General features: G+C 36.9%; 1 protein-coding gene across 1 annotated transcript in view; it reads left to right on the forward strand.

Annotated features, from left to right (window-relative positions):
• Positions 1–19,835, forward strand: part of LOC107558006 (rho GTPase-activating protein 21-like) — a 61,952-nt gene that overhangs the window by 10,293 nt on the left and 31,824 nt on the right. The window contains exons 3-7 of the mRNA XM_016241607.1: positions 9,689–9,862; positions 9,993–10,014; positions 18,025–18,117; positions 18,214–18,292; positions 18,373–18,427. Coding sequence (XP_016097093.1) covers positions 9,689–9,862; positions 9,993–10,014; positions 18,025–18,117; positions 18,214–18,292; positions 18,373–18,427 — 423 coding nt within the window. The remainder of the gene's footprint in view (positions 1–9,688; positions 9,863–9,992; positions 10,015–18,024; positions 18,118–18,213; positions 18,293–18,372; positions 18,428–19,835) is intronic.

Consider the following 19,835-nt stretch of genomic DNA (forward strand, 5'->3'; position numbering starts at 1 on the left):
TGTTCATGTGGATGTTTTAAGTCAATTTTAGACAAAGGAAGCAACAGAAAAAAATGTCCTAAAGATCTGTGAGCTGCTCTGGTGCTTCATAATGGCTGCCATTATGACTTGTAGGGGCATTCAAAGAGTTAAAGCTTGTGTTTTGCTGTTATCTTATCACATCAGCTTGGGTTTGTCATCTGCGAGGTCCCATTACTAGGGGTGGGAATCACCAGAGGCCTCACGGTACGATATTATCACGATACTTGTTTCATGATACAATATTATTGCAATTTTAAATATATTGCGATATTCTGCGATATATTGCAATTTATTGCCTTTTTCCAATTTCAAATTATGTCCCCAGAGGAAAACTTTGACAACTTAAAACTTCTGACAATCTGTTTTATCTAAAAATAAACATTTCTCAGTTCGTTTATCTCACTTCAGTTTTATTGTTGCTGTGCAAAATGGGATTGTCAAGCAGACAAACTGACCAGCACTTTCATGAAAACCTGTCATAAATGTTGTATGCACCTGGCAAACTCAACAATTTGTATTACAGTCTAGTCTAGTCCACCTTAATTAAATGTAAACAGGTATGCACTGCTGTGCTACTACAGGTATTTTGAACAGTGCAACTTGAAATTGTACTAAAAAGTTGTGCAGACCCTTCAGCAATTAGGGCATTTGAAAGTAAATTACTGTTAAATTTAAATTAAATTAAATTAAACATGTAGTCTTACATCTATAGGGATGCACCGAAATGAAAATTCTGCACCGAAACGAAAATCGAAAATTCTTGAAAACCTTGAAAACCTGACGCTCTGCTTAATATTCCGATCTATGAATGTGTGTTCCGCTCGTGTACCACTTGGAGACTTGGAGATTGAAACATGTGCGCTGAACACTGGCTGGGCGCAACGAGGTGTGCCATGTATATTATTATTATTATTATTATTATTATTATTATTATATGTAGCCTATATTTTCGATGCATCCCTACTTGCATCCCCTTGTTTACAAATCCGAAGTAAGTCCATACATCCGATTTAAACGCGGACGGGGCTTTCCTGATAAATTTCCGTGATGCCACCCTCTATATTTTACTAACTTACTGCATGCTAAAGGTGACCCAGCTGACCTCACCAGAAAAAAACTCAACACCACCATCTAGTGGATTGTAAAGAAATAGATTTTATTATTCTACCAAATAGTCTAATAAAAGATCGATTCTTGGCGTCTGTGTATCGATACAGTATTGCAGCGGAAAATATCGCGATACTATGCCATATCGATTTTTACCCCTACCCATTACCTTTATGCCAGAAATTAGTCCAGTTTACAGCACTCCCTGCTTTACGGCACACTGCTGTCTAAAACGTGCTGCATTTATCTCTACTACTGCTCTGCAGTTCAAATATGAGTGCAGTATTCTGGAAATTGTCACAGCTCTTGACAGAAACTGGCTCCACAAGTTCACACAAGCTCTCAGATTTCATGTGCACTCACTGTGCTTCACACTTAACTCATTCCTCAAAGACTCCTCGTATCAGAATTTGGCACCCTTCGAACATATTCCAGCCACTCAAGGAACCTTAAGACTACTTGTGTTGTAAACCAAAATAGACCAAAGCTCCATAGCCCGCTACACATCACTGTTGAGTCAATATTCCCTAGCACGCACCTGACAAAAGCTTAGGATGTTTCTTCCATTTCTTTCCAGCAGTGACCTCATCAGCCAGTCATGAGAGGGATAATGAAATCGCAGCCCCCCCTTTCATTGGAAACATCTTGCAAACTTCAGCAGATGCTTTTGCTCGGTGTTGCACATGGGACTGCAGATGAACATTTTGGGCAATGTTGCTTGTTTCTTCAAACTAATTAAAGTTCACTTCATAGTGGAAAGTAGGGGTGTAAAGTCCACAAAAATGACGGTTCGGTATGTACCTCAGTTTTGAAGCCGCGGTTCTGTATGTTTTCGGTACAGCACAGGGACATTTTTTTATTTATTTTTCATTAAACAGTGCTTTACTGAAAAAGCTATGGTTCTGGCTTTAAATAATAATAATAATAATAATAATAAAAAAATCAATACTGCTACAACCAGCTGCAAAACACTCTTCATACTCCACTTTATGATTTGATATTTTAAATGAATTTCAGTTTTATATGCAAAATGAAGAAAAATATGTTTTAGTCAGAATTATTGTGCTCTGTCTGTTTGACACACATACTTGTGTAAATTTCAGACATTTACAGATAAGGATACAAACATAATTTATATGCTGAGGAATACATATCTCAAATGCATTAAACAACATACACCTCTGACATGAGGGAAAGCTGCTTAGGTTTATGATTCAGTTTGAAGCCCTTAATATTAGGGGTGTGCACAAATAGTAGAATATTCTAGTAAACGCAGGGAATCCATGATAAATTCTAAGAACACAAACTAAAAGTCCGTTATAACTAAATGAATGTCATCGTCTGCCTTGCGAAGTTTGGAAGTACTTTGATCAAAATGATCTTACTAAATGATCTTACAAAATGGAATTGCTTTTGATCAAATGAATCAGTGAAACTGAGTTATCATAATTCACCACCACAATGAGAAATCACATGAAATCCATCTGAGGAAAGACTGTTGTCCATCACTGCATTCACGACTGCAGCTGTGAGCTGAGAAGAGAGCTTATCTAATAGCGAAATGATCTTGAGACATACTGTGTGCTTCCTTTTAAGTTTCCTCGAGGGAGAGTGCTTTAAGAACAGAAAACACAAAGCGCTGTAAGAAACTTTGCTTAGCACACATTAGGGCTGGGCGATGTGTCAAAAATATCTTATCAATAATCGGCTTTAAAAATATTGCGATATCCGATAATATCGTCTACGTAAGCCCCACCTCCACCACGCCCTGCCCCCAGCGAGACAACATTGCCGACATGCACCATAAACACACACCATGTTCAGTTTGGTCTTAATTATTGCCACAAAGTTTGGTTTTACTTTTCTTAGTTTGGGCTTAAACTAACAGAAAACATTAGGTTTGCTGTTATTTTGGTGTTGCTAATAATTTCCACTCTGTTCTTATCAAATTTGTGTTTGAAATGAATTTCGTTTTATCAGGAGAACTGTTGAGGTAAAATAATAGAACCCAATTTTAAGTTCATCATGGTGAAGTTGGACATTCTGGCGGTGATTGTAAGAATGATAAAGGCATGTTGATGTCATATAATATTGTCTTGAAATAAAATATGCCTATTTTCCGATGTTTCTCTTTCTTTTTGGCGTTATCGACTGTGTAGATATTTCATGATGGTAAGTTTAATTTCCTTAATTATAACAATTGCAGCGTTGTTTTTAAACTTGTAGTCAAGCTAAATGTATTTGATATTTATCATGTATGACTAAAATCATGCAGGGATTAAAAATTAATTCTGAGCAAAAACGTTAAGGTTTTTTTTCTTTCTTTCTGGTAGCCTACTAGATCGGAGGTCTCTTTTGGCCCGTTTTTAACTAAATAAAAATAGCTGAGATATAGTACTATAATGTCTTCAGCCGTTAATAAATTAAGATTTTATAGTGTTATATATCGGCTTAATTAAACATAATTATATTGTATACACGGTATAAAAAATCTGTAAAAATATTGCACTGAAATGTGCGCTGATAGTGCGTATTTTAATTATACCTGTCATGTTTGTGGTTTTTCATCATTATGCAGTCTGTTAGCACGGATCAGCTCCAGGCATGACGAAGCGGATATCGTCCTCTTTTGGAAGGACAAACAAAGTAGTTTCGCTTTCACAACGAAAAACACAGCAGCCTAGCGTGAGGGGAAGCCCCGGCTTAGTGTGCGCTGAGGCCGGGCTAGAGTGAGCTGAGGCCGGGCTAGCGTGAGCCGAAGCCCCGGCTTAGCATGCGTTGAGGCCGGGATAGAGTGAGCTGAGGCGGCGGAGTCGAGATCCGACGAATGAGAGGCAACCACATGTGACGGACCCCGTACTGGATTCCGCTTCGTCCACGGTGAAAGTTGATGTATTCCCTCAGCGACCAGCACAGATCAGCTCTAGGCATGACGAAGACCAAACAAAGTAGTTTCGCTTTCACAACGAAGCACATAGCGTCTTCATGACATGGCTGCAGCGTCAACAATACTACAGCAAGACTAAAAGTTACGCCTTCTTTCTTTGCGTGAACATTTGATCGGCGTTATGCAAATCTTCCCACATAGTGAGGTAGACATGTGGGGGCGTGTTTGAACGAGCCGTTTTAGGTAGGTGTCGCTGACTCTGAACTTTTATAAAGAATATCTCTTTGGATTTGAGACTTTAGTCTTTGCAACTTTACAGATCTTCTTTATGCACCAAGAGCTTGTAACACTCCAAAGAGAAAGGAATCATATAACCCCTTTAAACTGCAGATCAAAATAAAATAGGCCTATACCCTAAATAAGGATAAATTATATTGAAATGCATTTCCAAAATAATCGCATACACAGATGCAGGTTGCCATTACAGTAGTCAGCGTCGAACAACAGGCAAATAAAATATAAACTGAGGTTACAAAAGTGATTCAGTCAAGATCAGTGAGGGATTTTCTTTTCTTTCGTTCTTTGATTAATGTTAATGACTGGCGGCAGTGGCTGCTGTCAGTGCACGGATCCAATACACCCTTGTTCTCTTTCTCAGCTCTTTACATTCACTTAAGACATAACCGATTGTATTTATGGGATATTTTGATACAATTCTGTGTGTATTTGTCCAATCGAATGTGTAAGAATGCGAGAAAGAGAGCTCAGTCCAGTGTTCGCGTATATAAGAGGCGGCTTTTGTGCGTGCGTTTTGTGTGTGTGTGTGCGCAGCACAGAAAACAGCGCGTGAGTGCAGAAGTGAGTTCTATTTCGTCTTCTTGCAGTTGAATCTTTTGAAATCACAATAAAAGCGCATAAAGAAATCGAGAAGCAGAATTGAAATGTATAATTTTGTAACAAGTAATTTGATTCCTTTTCTGATTTCCGAAATTGGAATAGCTTTTCGATCGAACAACAGGCAAATAAAATATAAACTGAGGTTACAAAAGTGATTCAGTCAAGATCAGTGAGGGATTTTCTTTTCTTTCGTTCTTTGATTAATGTTAATGACTGGCGGCAGTGGCTGCTGTCAGTGCACGGATCCAATACACCCTTGTTCTCTTTCTCAGCTCTTTACATTCACTTAAGACATAACCGATTGTATTTATGGGATATTTTGATACAATTCTGTGTGTATTTGTCCAATCGAATGTGTAAGAATGCGAGAAAGAGAGCTCAGTCCAGTGTTCGCGTATATAAGAGGCGGCTTTTGTGCGTGCGTTTTGTGTGTGTGTGTGCGCAGCACAGAAAACAGCGCGTGAGTGCAGAAGTGAGTTCTATTTCGTCTTCTTGCAGTTGAATCTTTTGAAATCACAATAAAAGCGCATAAAGAAATCGAGAAGCAGAATTGAAATGTATAATTTTGTAACAAGTAATTTGATTCCTTTTCTGATTTCCGAAATTGGAATAGCTTTTCGATGCCCAACCCTCCTACTAAATTATTTCATTCTTGCATACAAAAAGACCTGTATGGTGACTATGGGGCTATGTAAAATATTTTTTACAACTTACTAGGTTTATCATGTAATTTTTCCCGATAATGTCGATAATCGTCTGTTACCTGACTATTGACATCAACATCGCAATACTTACAAGACATTGTCGATATACGATAATATCGTCATATCGCCCAGCCCTAGCACACATTATCTTTGTGTCTCTCTGGAATGCCTGTGTCGGCGTGCGTTCTTATGGATCTTTTTCACATTTCCGGGTTTCTCAGCAGCGGAAGTCGTCATAGTTGGGTTAACTTGAATAGCAGTGAATGGGAGAGTACCACAAATATATTTTTTGCATTCCCATTTGCTCAAATAGCAAAAGAAAAACTCCATGATAGTGTGTTCATGACTTTCAATAAAAGGAAAAAAATTGAGAGAGACTGATAACCATTCCTCCCATAGACGCTGCATTAGAAACACCCTCGCATTAGCGTTAACTGTTTTTTTGTAATTTGATGCAAAGGTGATATAATACAAAGAATAATGTTATAAATGTAGATACATAAAAAAAAAAAATACAAATATGAAAAACATTCGAGGATTTACGATGCTGATGACCGTTAAACGCGTCATCACAGTCTTGTGAAAAGGGTCCATTGTTATCAGACTGAAGAGCCAACTTTCACCCGAGCATGTGGATATTATTATAAACACAATAAACATAGTGCGACTCGAGTGTATGTATGTTCTGTGCTGTAATTTGCACGGTCTGCTTATATAAACATAACGTAACATTGTTGTGTAAAATGTCTAATCATAAGCTTTCTCATTAAGTGTCATTTAAATAAACAGATATTCAAATATTAATTTTTTTTTAATGAGCCCAAATATTCAAATAAAATATTTTAGAAAAATGCCCATCCCTACTTAATATAAAGCTTGTCTTCATATTTAGGACAACTTATATCATGCACTTTTCTACAGTAGCTCACTCTGTGTCATCCGCTATTTTTCAGATGTGTTTGCCACATCAAAATACTGTACATCTGTATAAATAGTACGTTCCATCCAAGGGGGAGAACTTGTAGTTTGTAAATGCACAGAATATTTCCACATGCAGTCATTAAACTGTATTCGTTTGAAAAGGTTATAACGACAATTCTGGTACAAATACGCGTACCATTACACACCCCTAGTAGAAAGCGAAGATGATAATCAGTTTGTCAGATTGTTAAACCGCAACAACAACAGTAATAATTATTAGTATTACTGTTATTATGTTCATATGTTTTTATTTTTGTATTCTAATAAAGTTATTGTGGCAAAAAAAAAAATTATCTGCGTATCGGTTGTAAGACACTTATAACCTGTATTAAAAATCAGTTGGTATATGGTCCCTTCTTCACACAACATGGTCATGTGTTTGTGAACCAGTTTGCATTACCAGTTGTGGCGATTCATATGCCAGATTGTGTTTATGGAGAAGGAATATTTGATGTCTCACACCTCTTCTGGAAGAGGTTTGGCAGTAAAGGGTAGGGTGTGAATATCGGGTAGGTGTGAGGCTATAAATACTCAATAAACAGAGCAGAGTATGCCGGAAGCAGAATGCCCACTCTGGAAACGAAGAGCCATATGAAGCTCAAGGCCTCAGTAGGGATGTTCATTTCGGTTATTTTTCCTAACCGACAACCAACGCTCGTTAACCGATTGTTAACCGTTAACCGACAAGATTATTTTAAATTAGAATTGAATTAAATTAGAAAGGATAAGTGTCTGTGACCCGTTAAAAATACTAACATTTGTTTCCCGGGGATTAATTTTACATGTGCAAAAAGCAACAAACAACAGAACATGAGGATTCACCTGGTCATCATATCACATCATGCACCTGCAGCGCTTCTGCGAGCGGAGAAAAACATAATAAAGCTAGATATATATATATATAAAGATATATATAGGCCTGTACAAGAAACATTTTTACTTAAATTATAAATTAAGAAAATTTAAGAAAAACAAGTAGCCTATGCAGAGTTTCGGTTCATTTTTGTGCTGCGCGAAAGGAAACCGACGGCAGAAAGCGGCATCCTATTTTTCTTTAGGCTTATTTTACAAAAGCACAAAGATTTGTTTTTATTGGGAATGTACCCATAAAGGCAAACCTTTTACAATTCTGATTATCTTTAGGACTAAAAGGAGTAGTTTCTTCCACTGTTAGAAGGAAAAAAATTTAAGTGATTGCGCCTGCGCCGCATGCGCGCACAGTTATTAGTCATTATCATAATAAAATACAGTCAGTCAAACATATGGAGAAAAAAACTATGTAGTAAAATCCGTTAAGGTTAAGTGTTATCACTGTACCGCCGTGATGTTACACAAAACATTTTGTTTTACGTGGATATTGGAACACGAGTGAAGTACATAATAAATAACAATTTGCCATTCAAATACATCGCGAATAAGGAAACGTTTGATTTTGTGTGGAATGAGAGACCCAACGTTGGTTTCAGTTTAGTTTTAACCTAATTTAATTCGTTTTGGCTTGCCATTTATATTGCTATATATTGCTATTCTTGTTATTTTTTAAATACTGTTAATTGAAAGGATTTGTTGCGGAGTGAGGGGAACTAAAATAGCCTAGCTATGTTTACAGTGTTTATTATAATGTTTGTAAACGTTTTGCGTCGGCATTAGGCCTATTTCTGAATGAAATAATAAAATGTGACTTATACGCGACTTGTTTTTTCCCCCCTAAAAAAACAATTTTTTTTAGACGCGTTACGTATTTTAACCATGCAGCAAACCGTTTAAAATATTTTGATAAATTACTGAAAAAATAAATAATTAAATGACTTTTTAAACCGTTTAACTGATTGTATTAATCGGTCAAATTCTTACCGTCGGTTAACCGGTTAAATGGCTAAAATGAACATCTATAGGCCTCAGACATCATCATGAGCAAATTACACAACTTGAGCCTTGTTAAAGTAAATAAAATAATAAATACATTTTCATTTTCAGAAAAACAAACAAATCCACAAACAAATAGATGAGATTTATTAATGCCAGCAAAACAAATTTGAACACTGATTCCCCCTGTGGGGGAACTGGTGTGTGGTTTCTGTTATCCTTAAATAAGCTCCTCAAGGAAATTAACTTCAGATGAGGCATAGAACATCACCCACACCCTGCAGACATGACATCAGGCTAGTCCTGACTCAACCTTCAGTGGGTGTTCCTCAGCATGAAGAGGAAAAAGTCAAGGATGATGGTGTCATAGCAGTTCTGATTCATCTTTGTGCTGATCCTGCTTTAGTTTGTTGACTGTTGGCTGTTTAAAATATTTACCTGTACATCTATACAATCTATACAGAATTTGACTGTCAAATTTAATGTCTCATATTTGTCCTTCTACCTCATGTGCAACAAGTTATGCCATTTCTGCGGGGTGTGGTTTGTCCACTGCTTCAGCTTATGAAAGCCAGCAGAGCTTTGTTTGGTGCTTTCTTGCTCACAGAAGTGATTCACTGGTGTGAATGTCAGTGGCAATACGGCACGATCTGGACAGTCTGATCAGGTTGAAACTGTCTGATCAGGGTTTTTTGCATTGATTTGGGTGGAATAATTACCAGTGATGCAATAAAATTTCAGAAACTGAAAATATTAATTTAAAATACGACGTTTTGGGCGAAATGGCTTTGAAATGTCTCAGATGGAATATTTGAATGCCATACAACTCCGTTTTTAATTGAGTGTTGTTTTAAATGAATTGAGTTCATTGATTGTTAAACACCATTTTCGGTTTTGGTTGAGTTTTTCAGCTAAATTAAAACTTTTCTTTTGGTTTACAGTGTTTTGTTAAAAAAAAGTCATTATGGTACGTCACTAAAATTGTCAGATTTCAGTCTTTCCTGTGTCATACAAGTTTAATTTCCTTTGGACCCCCCAGTCGATTTTATATGCAGAAATAACTTTCAATGCGTTCTCCATCCTATGAATGTTTTCATATGATAAAATGTATGATTAAATTCATAATATTTCATTTAATAGTTTTAGTCCACTGAAATCTGGTTTGTTGATCTGTTGTACTCGGTGGCCATTCTTCATCCTCATGATTTCATCTGTTTCTCTGTAGGATGTGGTGGATCAGGATGATTCTTCAGGAGTGCTCTTTCAGCTGGAGGAAGAGCCATTTTCCTGGCCAGGCCCTAAGATGTTTCGTCTACGTCGCACTTCACAAGGCTTCGGCTTCACTCTGCGTCACTTCATTGTGTACCCACCGGAGTCTGCGGTGAACTCCAATGTTAAGGTAGTGTGCATCACTACATTCACTGGGGATTCATAGTATCTGCTTTCTATCATTAATATATTTTAATTCTGTATGTTTTGTATATTTTTAAACATACAAATGAATGTAGTTTTTTTGTTTGTTCTTCTAGGATGAAGACCACGGTCGTAGAGGTAAGTTATCATTTTTAGTAACATAAAACTAACTTAATGTATACTGTGCATTATGCACTCTACCGTCTGGTGTATAAATTGTATAAGGTTATTTTGTAACCCAGTGTACTCCTGCCACATAAGGAAAGCTATGACAGTTGAGTGCATGAAGGTTCCACAGAAGTACATGAAGTGCATGAATACAGTAGATGGGCTGAATAAAAATTTTGACAGTAGGTAGTGCTTTTGGAACAGCAGAAATATAGCGTTTCCTTGGTTACCCTTGTTCCCCTGTAAACTCTACTAGACATTACATGGAGGTAGATTAAAAGAAACTTCTGAAATTTTGAAGGCAGTTAGTTCCCTTCATAGATACATTCATTTAAACACCCAATTCAGTATTTAGGATTTTCTTCCAATATTTTGAGCATAGTGAACAGTAGGGCTGTGTTCAATACATCGATATGACGATGTATCATCACATACTATTTGACTATACGGGAATAGATACAGCTGTTTCTGTATTGATACCGCAGCACGTTCGCAGCAGTGGACAGTGCTTAATTTGAATAAAAGAACAGCGTTTAAAATGGAGTGGGAAAAATGCAAGGTTTCAAAAAAAAAATCTTGAAGAGAGTATAATATTTAGGCTAAAACAAGGTTTAATCTGGCTGCAGAGGAACACAACCGGGGTTGCCTGATATAAAGAGACATAATCCCCGAAACAGAGCTTCACACTTGCGCGATACGTAAATATCTGCTAGCTGTGTTACTTATTTTTGGCAACCATGTGCTCATGCTCTCTCTCCACTGTGGATAAAAGCGCTGGCTTTCTGAAAACACCAGTAAGCATTCGGTTTAGCGATCGCCACTTCAATATTCTATTCTCAGATAAGTGTAATTCATCACATGTTCATTTACGAGAAGCAGAGGGAGAGAGAGAGAGACTGTGTATGTATGAATTACCTTTCTTTTAACAGTTCCCTTTTAACAGCATTTGCGACTGAAAACTGCTGCATGCGACTATGAAATAGTATTTAGGAGCACCTGTGCGACTGACCCGATCGGCATATTTGTGTTTGCGCTGAGGGAGCTTCAAAGGTTCTAACGTACTTACGTGTTTCTGCAGCATTGAGTAATGTATCACAGACGTATCCTCTCATTATAACAAATAAAGTGTTGACAGGGTGTAAATAAGAGATTCATTGTGCAGTGTAGGGAGCTTCGTCGATTATAATGGAGTTTTGTGAGTGACAGCTTTTAATAATTATTAAGGGAGTTTGCAAATGTGATCTTGTTTAATGAACTGTTGTATTAAATCAATAAGTTAATATTAAGTGACTTATATTGTCTGACAACAACACAATTGCCTTATTTTGCTCTATTTCGTCAACGAAAATAGTTTCAAACAAAGTAACAGCTGAGCCGCTGCGCATCTCCATTCAAACACAGCGGTGTTTCGTTTATGAATGAACTGCGTTTTTAAACGAATCTAGTGAGTCAATGATTCAGTTACCCATTCATAAAGACAGTCACGTACTTCGTTCCTGAATGAATCAGCCGTTCAACGAATCAATTGAATGAATGATTCAGTGATAAAATCAGTGACTTGCCGCCACCTGCTGGCAGTTTTAGTTTAATTTTTAAAGTATATTTTCTGTTATTTAAATCATTTAATATTTCTATATTCAAAATTTTATATTTAAAACCTTAACCTCAACATGAATCTTTGAATTTAATTGCACTCATGCGACCTCTGAGCCTCATTAAATGTCTGAAAATACACCTATAAGCCACTTGTGTGTTGTGTGCCAACTCTGAAGCTCAGTATAAATACTCTCAATGTATTTCTTAAATACTGATTTTATTAGATTGGTAACTTATTCTTATTCTACTTCTTATTCTACTTGTTTTTATTCTTTTTTTTTTAATTAGAAATGTTAAAAAGCTTATGAATATATATTTTTTAATTTGACATAAAAGATGACATACTTTTAATAAAGTTAGAAAAATGCCATTACAAAGGTAAAAAACTAAATTCCCTGTAAATCACTGTAAGGAGTCAAATATCACCTCGTAATGGGAAGGTAAATTTTTATCAGAATTTTTGATTACTGATTAGAAGGTGCTCCTAAATTTTTTTAAATTAGGAGCACAAGCGCTCTTAAAAAGAAAAGTAAGTGTAGAGCCGTGCATCGTATTGTGACTTTGCTGGCAATACACAACCTTAGCGAACAGTGAGTTTGATCTGTATGTGCAAGTCTGAAACAGAGATTAGCCAAAAATAAAACAAAAACCGTCCGTTTCTGATTGATGACTGGTTATCTTACCACCCTAAAAGCTTGAATGAGTGCAGTTGTTCCCTCAAGGATTGCCTTTTATTCACCTTGCATTACTTGATAGCTCTTGTAACACGGTTGAGCACAACCGTCTATTGCTGCCAGAAATAACTCGGCCAGATTATTTCCCCTGCTCAACCTCTCCCCCTCTACTGTTTGAACTTTTGACCTTAGGTGTGTTTTTAAAAATTGCATAATTTTGTTGCAAAAGAGCTTGACTGTTAAAAATGTATTTGTTTTTTTTTGTTTTTTCCCTGTAATTTCATCCTGCTGTCAATTATGGATATGCAGTTATTTTCAAAATTAGTTAGATGGTGAGTTGTCTGAACGACTAGTTATCATATATGTTCTTGCATTAAGAAAGAGCTAGACAACAATATGCAAAATGCCAAAGTGTTGAGTGAACACAGGAGACTTGAGACACATTGAGAAATGCTTCTGGCACTTTGGATGGCTAAAACCTGCTCATAGAAGTTGCGTCTTTGCATTCATCTCCCTTAAAGCATCCTCACTACAGCAATACAGGCTTCTAAATCTGCTTCAGGACCCCCCACACTGTGTTTTGTCTGTTTGACTTCATTACAGTGCAGATAACAAACTGTGACCTACATAGATTTGTTCGTTTTAAATTATAGTGAGGTTGTAATGCTCGTGGCATTTTAACAAACCACACTGAATAGAACAAATCACATTCTTGATAAAGAATGAAGAACATGAGGAGGGAAAGAACATCTGTTTGGAAATTTTTTGTTTTATTGATAGTGGAAGAATGTTAAGATTTGCCAGGTGCAGGATATAATAGTTCAGGAATGAATGTCCGAATCCAGCATCTCTCCAAAAAGATCACTGCTATATTCCATCACTGGGCCCTCAAATCATGCCCCACTTTGCTCAGAGGAGATTCATACTGAGCTGTAGGTCTGTGAATTCTTAGTCATTATCTCTGGCCTGTTGTGGTGCACAAACATTGTTAAATGCTCTTCTGCGTGTTTGAGTCGGTGTGTCATGCAAGTATCTGACCTACATATTTCAGGGTTTCTTTAAAATAGACTAATCCAGCATAATGCTACAATGTAGAGCTGTGTAAAAGAGAAGTGATGTCACATCTCTTCTCACGTTTATAGCATAAACTGTTTCCAGTTCACTTTTTCTTTTGTAGCTGCCAAGGTTTAAGGATTTGAATCCACTGCATGCTTTTACTTTGGTCATTGAAAAGCATGGAATTGAAACAGGAACTGCTATTGTGGTTCATTATATTCTATGCAGCACAAATATAAAAACGTATTTTATCTTCTGAACAATCTCTAGCTTATAAGAGAGCATAGCACTATAAAACTTGATTTACATTACCTAGAAGAGTCCAAACTAGCTCACGAGTCTTGTATAACATCACTAAAGTGCCTCTGGTTTTGTATGCAAAACATAGTAAGACAAAAAAACTTACATCAGCATACGTAATAGTAAAGTATTCTATTTGCATGGTATGCGAGAACCAGAAATGTTCATGTTCCAGGCCTGTTTTTTATCTGCCTGAAAATGTGGTTACAGGTTTGTAGTTGTGAATTTCTTTGCTGGTTTTAGGTTGTTTTTATTAACCTGTATATAGAATCATTTGTGTCTGTATTTTGCCATGTTGCCGTTGTCATTGTCCTCGTTTCATGTTCTCAGCAACAGAAAGAAACTTGAACTCCAGTGTACATATTGCATAACTGACATACGTCTATGTCAAATTTCACTTCTCATGTGGTTGTGGCAAAGCAATCATTAGGATTAATTTCATTTATCATCAGCGGTGCATTACTATTTTGAGTGTTTTGTTATTTCTGATACCTGAACACATTTTTTGGTTTGTGTGATGTTATTACTATGAATATGAATTATGTGCCAAATGCTAAAAACATTAGCAGTATTGGGTGCATTTCTTCATATTCCTGAGGTAAATGTGTTTTTATGTTTGACAACTGCAGTGTATGACAGTGAACACAAGAGGGCACATTAAATCTTTACAAAAGCTTCATATTGCTAGAGAAGCAGGGCTGTAAGCATAGTATTATCATGGTATTTATTTGCAATATGTACTGTGCATAGTATGCAAATTGTCTGTATAAATAGAATTCCCTCACGACTTAACTGGATCTCAAACTACAACAAAGCTACATAATATTTGCTGCTGTCTGGTTTATTTATACTCCGTGTTGATGTCTGTGCTCTTCACATTTGCAAAGTATGAATATCATGCCTCAGGCTTCGAAGCATTGCAGCAATCTCTACAGGCAAGACCTCAAGAAAAAAAAAACGAAACACAATTGTGACCTGTAGCACACTCAGTCCTGTCTGGAGACTGGAGCCATTACAGTTTTACGAGGATGTCATCACCTGGTATGGGACATTATGCAGTGACAGAAATGTTCTTGACGATCTCCTCGGTATTTCCCTTTTCCAAATGTTGAAGCAGTTTATGGTCTCTAAAGGCTGATTTACACATGCACCTGCAGCTCAACTGCACTCTTTTAACTGATCTCAGATCTTCCATTCTTAAATTTCAGAAAAGACTGAAAGCAGTTAAAACAGCCATATGCCAAGTGGGTTTGTTTGAGTTGGTGCCCTGCGATACATATCCCGATACAGAGGCCACGATCCGATACGTATCACGATATGGGAACAGCTGTTTATCTAAGACTTTGATCAAACAGGTAGCAAAGTCAGTTTTTGTTTGATTCATTTGTAGTGTACAGTTGGGGGTGGGTTTTCTTTAATGTTTTTGAAAGTCTTTTATTATTTTATTTTTTGTATTTTGTTTTGATGAAAAATACAGTACAAACTGTAATATTGTGAAATATTATTTAAAATGAAAAATAATTGTTTTCTATTTAAATATGTTTTTAAATGAAATTTGTTCCTGTGATGCAAAGATGCATCATTACTCCAGTCTTCAGTGTCACATGATCCTTCAGAAATCATTCTAAGGGGCCGTTTACATGACTTTTTCAGCCAAAAACGGGAAACTTTTAATGCGTTTTGACTGTGCGTTTGCACGACAATGGCGTTTTGGGGACTGAAAACGCATATTTTTGAAAACGGCTTTTTCAAGGTTTTGAAAACGCCACCGTTGTTGTTTCTATGTAAACACTCAATACGGGAATCTTTGAAAACGGTGACGTCATGTGCGTGCGAAGTACGTGTTAGGTATGTAAGACATGCGCAGTACGTGTCAATTTTAAAGCAGCACTTTGTAACTTTTTCTGTGTTCAAAATTTGCAAAATGTATATAATGAGCGAGTACATCATGAAGTCATCTTCCAAACCGCGTTTTTGTCTTATTCCGAATCACTAAGGTACACTTATAATAAGTACTTATATTTGGACTATTGTAGCCTGATCGGGTCTACGTTTCCACCATTCTACGTGCACCATTGTCGTGTAAACATAGCCTAATCTGCCGATTTGCTGCTCAAGAAACATTTATTATTATCATATTATCAATGTTGAATACAGTTGTGCTGCTTAATATTTAAAATAATGTTATATAGGAGAGATAACAAGGGCAGCAAAGTTGGTGCAATAAATGTGAATATAATATAATAGTAATTAGGTCTGGGCAATATAGCAAAAAATTTATCAACGATAATAATGTTTCATATAATTCGGTATCTAATTAACTAACCAAACCCTAACCTTTTTTAAAAAGAGCAATAGAAACCACTAAAATTAACCCAATTTATTGAGACAAACAACAAATATTTTTTTGTTTTAACAGTCAAACACACATTAAAAATTAAACCAATATCTAATTTCTAATGTCTTATATGCAGATTAAATAGGTTTTAAGGAAACTTTTGTCTTGTCTCCCGAGGCCACAGGAGGGCGCAATGAGCAAAATAATGCAGCACATAATGTCAACGCATGGAAATAACTGTCTATAAAAAAACGTGCATTACGTGTAAATTAACTCATATAAATCAAATATAATTTCGGAAATTGCATAAACCATTATGAACAAAACGGTATCATGTATTTATGCATTGCTTAATACAAAAAGCCAAATCGCCCATCACGCAGATTGCATTTAAAAACATAAGGGACGCAGTGAAAAGGAATAAACCTCCACAAATTCGTGACGTGTTTTCTAAAAGTTTAAACTGTTTTAACTTTGCATGGCTTTCTATACATCTCTTCTGTGAGACGCGAGTGCAGCAGTCATATTTGTCCGTCTAAAAAAATGTGCTGAATATGCGTTCTGTGTGAATGGCTTGGTTTCGGTTTTAACCTAATCTGGATCTTCTCCGCATTGAGCTTCTATATTTCTCTAATATTTTGAATGAATAACTCCGCAGCCGTGCGTCTCGTGGTGCAAGACTAACAAAACATTAAAATGCAACAACGTCACTTACATCATTATCACCGCATCTTGTGCGCCACTGATGATGCACACCTAACATTCAAATGCAAATGTTTATTTTAAATTCGACTAATATTCATTCTTTATTCACAATCTCCTCATCACAGGCAGGCACAGCACTCATTTCAGCATGTGTTTGTGTGTGTGCTGTCTGCGTCACTCATAGTACATGCCTATATTGTGCACTATATCGAACATTTTTTAAATCGTTATCGATGAAGGTGTACCGTCGATAAATATCGATACCGTTTTATTGTCCAGGCCTAATAGTAATTCTATTTTGTTGCCTGAAATCAGAAACCATTTGATCATTAGCAACGTGTTTGAGGTTAATGAATCCGTGAATGTAGTAATTGTCCATTCTTCCCCAAATACATTATCGCTAAGCAGAATTTCAAAGCTATGTATATGTGTGTGTCCATATAGAAAGAGAGCTAAACCGATTTTAGCTCCTAATTTGCTGCTTATTGATTGTAAGTAAAGCATTATAAAGCATTAATAGTGTTTTATAAGTACTAATAAACAGCCAGAATGCTAATAAGCAACTAGTTGGTGGTGAATAGCTTCCCTATTCTAAAGTGTTTGTAATGTCACCCGCATTGTGCTGCTGTGTGTGTTGCTGTGTCTATTTTAACACACTCTTAGCATTGTGCTGACATTATTACTATAGCAACCAATGTGGATATAGCGGATATTAACTGTCTGAACAAATGGAATGGCTGTGAAAAACAAATTGTAATTAGGAACAGATCAAGATCAAAACCATAGTAGCTAATTAATGAGGTTGAGTGGCCTGTTTAATATTTTTTGCAGCCTCAAAGAGAGATTTAGCATGCGACTTTGGATGGTGTATGCATTATGCAGAATCCACAGGTTTATTTCCCATTCAACAGGCCAACAGAGAGATATTGAACAAAATAATGGGCTGTTGTGGAGAGATCCTCATTCCTTTCAGTGCAAGTAGACATGGACCTAAGCATCTCATAGCTGTCATCCTCAGGGAATCTGTGGTGTTAGCTGTTCACTGTTAGATCTGTGTTCTGGCATACTATGTCAGGATGAAGCCAAGTATAGCACTCCCTCAGGGACTGAGGGATGTCACATTGAATGATGGGTCACTTCCAGATGAAGTCCAAGCATTGCTGCTCTATTAATGGGTTAAATGTTTAATTTGAAAAACTGGTGTGATTAAAATATTTATTGTGGCTCAATCTTGTGACCGCTCGCTACTTCCCGGAGCTGGTTTGTTGTGATCTGGGCCACTCGTGACTCTGCTGCTTTTGTTGTTGCCAGGGAGACCGCGGAACAGACTGGAGCCCATGGACACGATCTTTGTGAAGCAGGTCAAAGAGGGAGGGCCTGCTCACAGCGCCGGACTCTGCACTGGTAATTACACCATCATTACAAATGTACAGCACACCGTTTCGTTTTGCTTATCGATGTCTGATAATCAAAAACCTGGTAATTTAACTTTATCAACAGGGGACAGGATAGTGAAAGTGAACGGCGAGAGCATCATTGGGAAGACGTACTCGCAGGTCATAGGGCTCATCCAGAACAGGTGAGAGTGCGTTAGAATTCATTTAGATGTGTCCTGATACATGTCTGATTGTGGCCCTAAATATTTATTTCCACTTCCAGTCATACATTTTTGGAGTTGTGTGTGATGCCAAAAGATGAAGATATACTACAACTGGTAAGATTTGACCGTTTTTGCATTTTTATTTGTTTGTTTTATGTGTTTCCTAACCAGGTCGCAACACAGTAAAGCAACTGTTGATCAAAGCAGCAAGTGCCCGAAACATTTTCTTGGTTGCTTGGTATTAATGAATGCGCCATTGTGCTTACAAGCCCCACCCACAGTGAAATCTCATTGGTCCAAAATCCTGCTCCACATAGATGATAATTTTACCATATTATCCGGAAAATAAATCGCACCTGACCACTATGTCACTCCGAGTCAGAATTGAATTTTTGAGAGAAAATAAATAATGGAATTGGTCTATTTTTATAAATGTTAAAATTAACTTTTTATTATTAAATTGAGAAATAATGTAAAATATTAGTAAACATAAACATGTAATTCAGTTCCCCTCACTCCACAACAAATCCTTTACAGTGTACAGAACAGAACAGGAATGAGAAAATCTGAGAAATATAAGATCAAAGCAAACAAATTCTAGTGGCATTCATTATAAACTCAATTTATTATCAATGTCAGGCCTAATCAAATTTATTTAAAATGAAACTGAAACTGAAACTTTTGATGTTTGGGAAACATGCTATACAAATAAACTTGGGGCTTGTTTATTGGGCAAATAAACCTCTAAATGTCATGCTGCGCATCATTTCCATGTTCATCGTGAACAGGCAAATTGCATGTTGTTGTGCCTGGTTAGGACACAATGTTAGTGCTTCTTCAAATAAAACTGGTCAGAAGCTTCTGAATACATCATTCTAATGAGATCTCTGTATGCACTATATTTTGAGTTTGCATTCGGCAGCACTTGTTCTATTTGCCATGGAAATGAAGGTTCTGACCCATTTCAGAGGAAGGAGGCGGGTTGCTCTTGCTCCTCTGAGTGCTGCTTTATCTGGGACTGCTAACCAGGACACTGCAGCCTGTCCTTCTCCAGCGAGCCTCAAACTGCCGCACCATCACAGCTGCCCTCAATTACACTTCATCTGCCCTGCATTCTCTACGACACTTTCATTACAGACTGTTTTTCATGGGTGTAGTTGTTAATCAAGAACTTGTTTGGGATATATTTTAGTTCCTCTAAGTTGCTGGGAACTTTGGAACATGCTGTGCTTTGATAGAAAATGCTAAACTTGTGTGCATTTAGTTGATGCTCTAATACAGGGATGGGCAACTGGCAGCGGGCCGTGTACGCAGTGTCTTTTACTACGGCCCGCTGGATCATATTAGACTCGGATGATACATTTTAAAACATCTGAAAAGCAAGTCACGTAAAGATTGCTTTCAGTTTATGATGTTAATACTATCTCCAACCAGGAGAGGTCGCTAGTTTCCAGCCGCTCCCCTATTAATTTCAGCGTAGTAGGACATGCACGCTAATGTAAACATTCATTAACATTAGCAA

The sequence above is a fragment of the Sinocyclocheilus grahami genome, unplaced genomic scaffold (genome assembly GCF_001515645.1).
Source record: "Sinocyclocheilus grahami isolate Dianchi unplaced genomic scaffold, SAMN03320097.WGS_v1.1 scaffold628.1, whole genome shotgun sequence".
In the NCBI taxonomy this organism is placed as follows: Eukaryota; Metazoa; Chordata; class Actinopteri; order Cypriniformes; family Cyprinidae; genus Sinocyclocheilus; species Sinocyclocheilus grahami.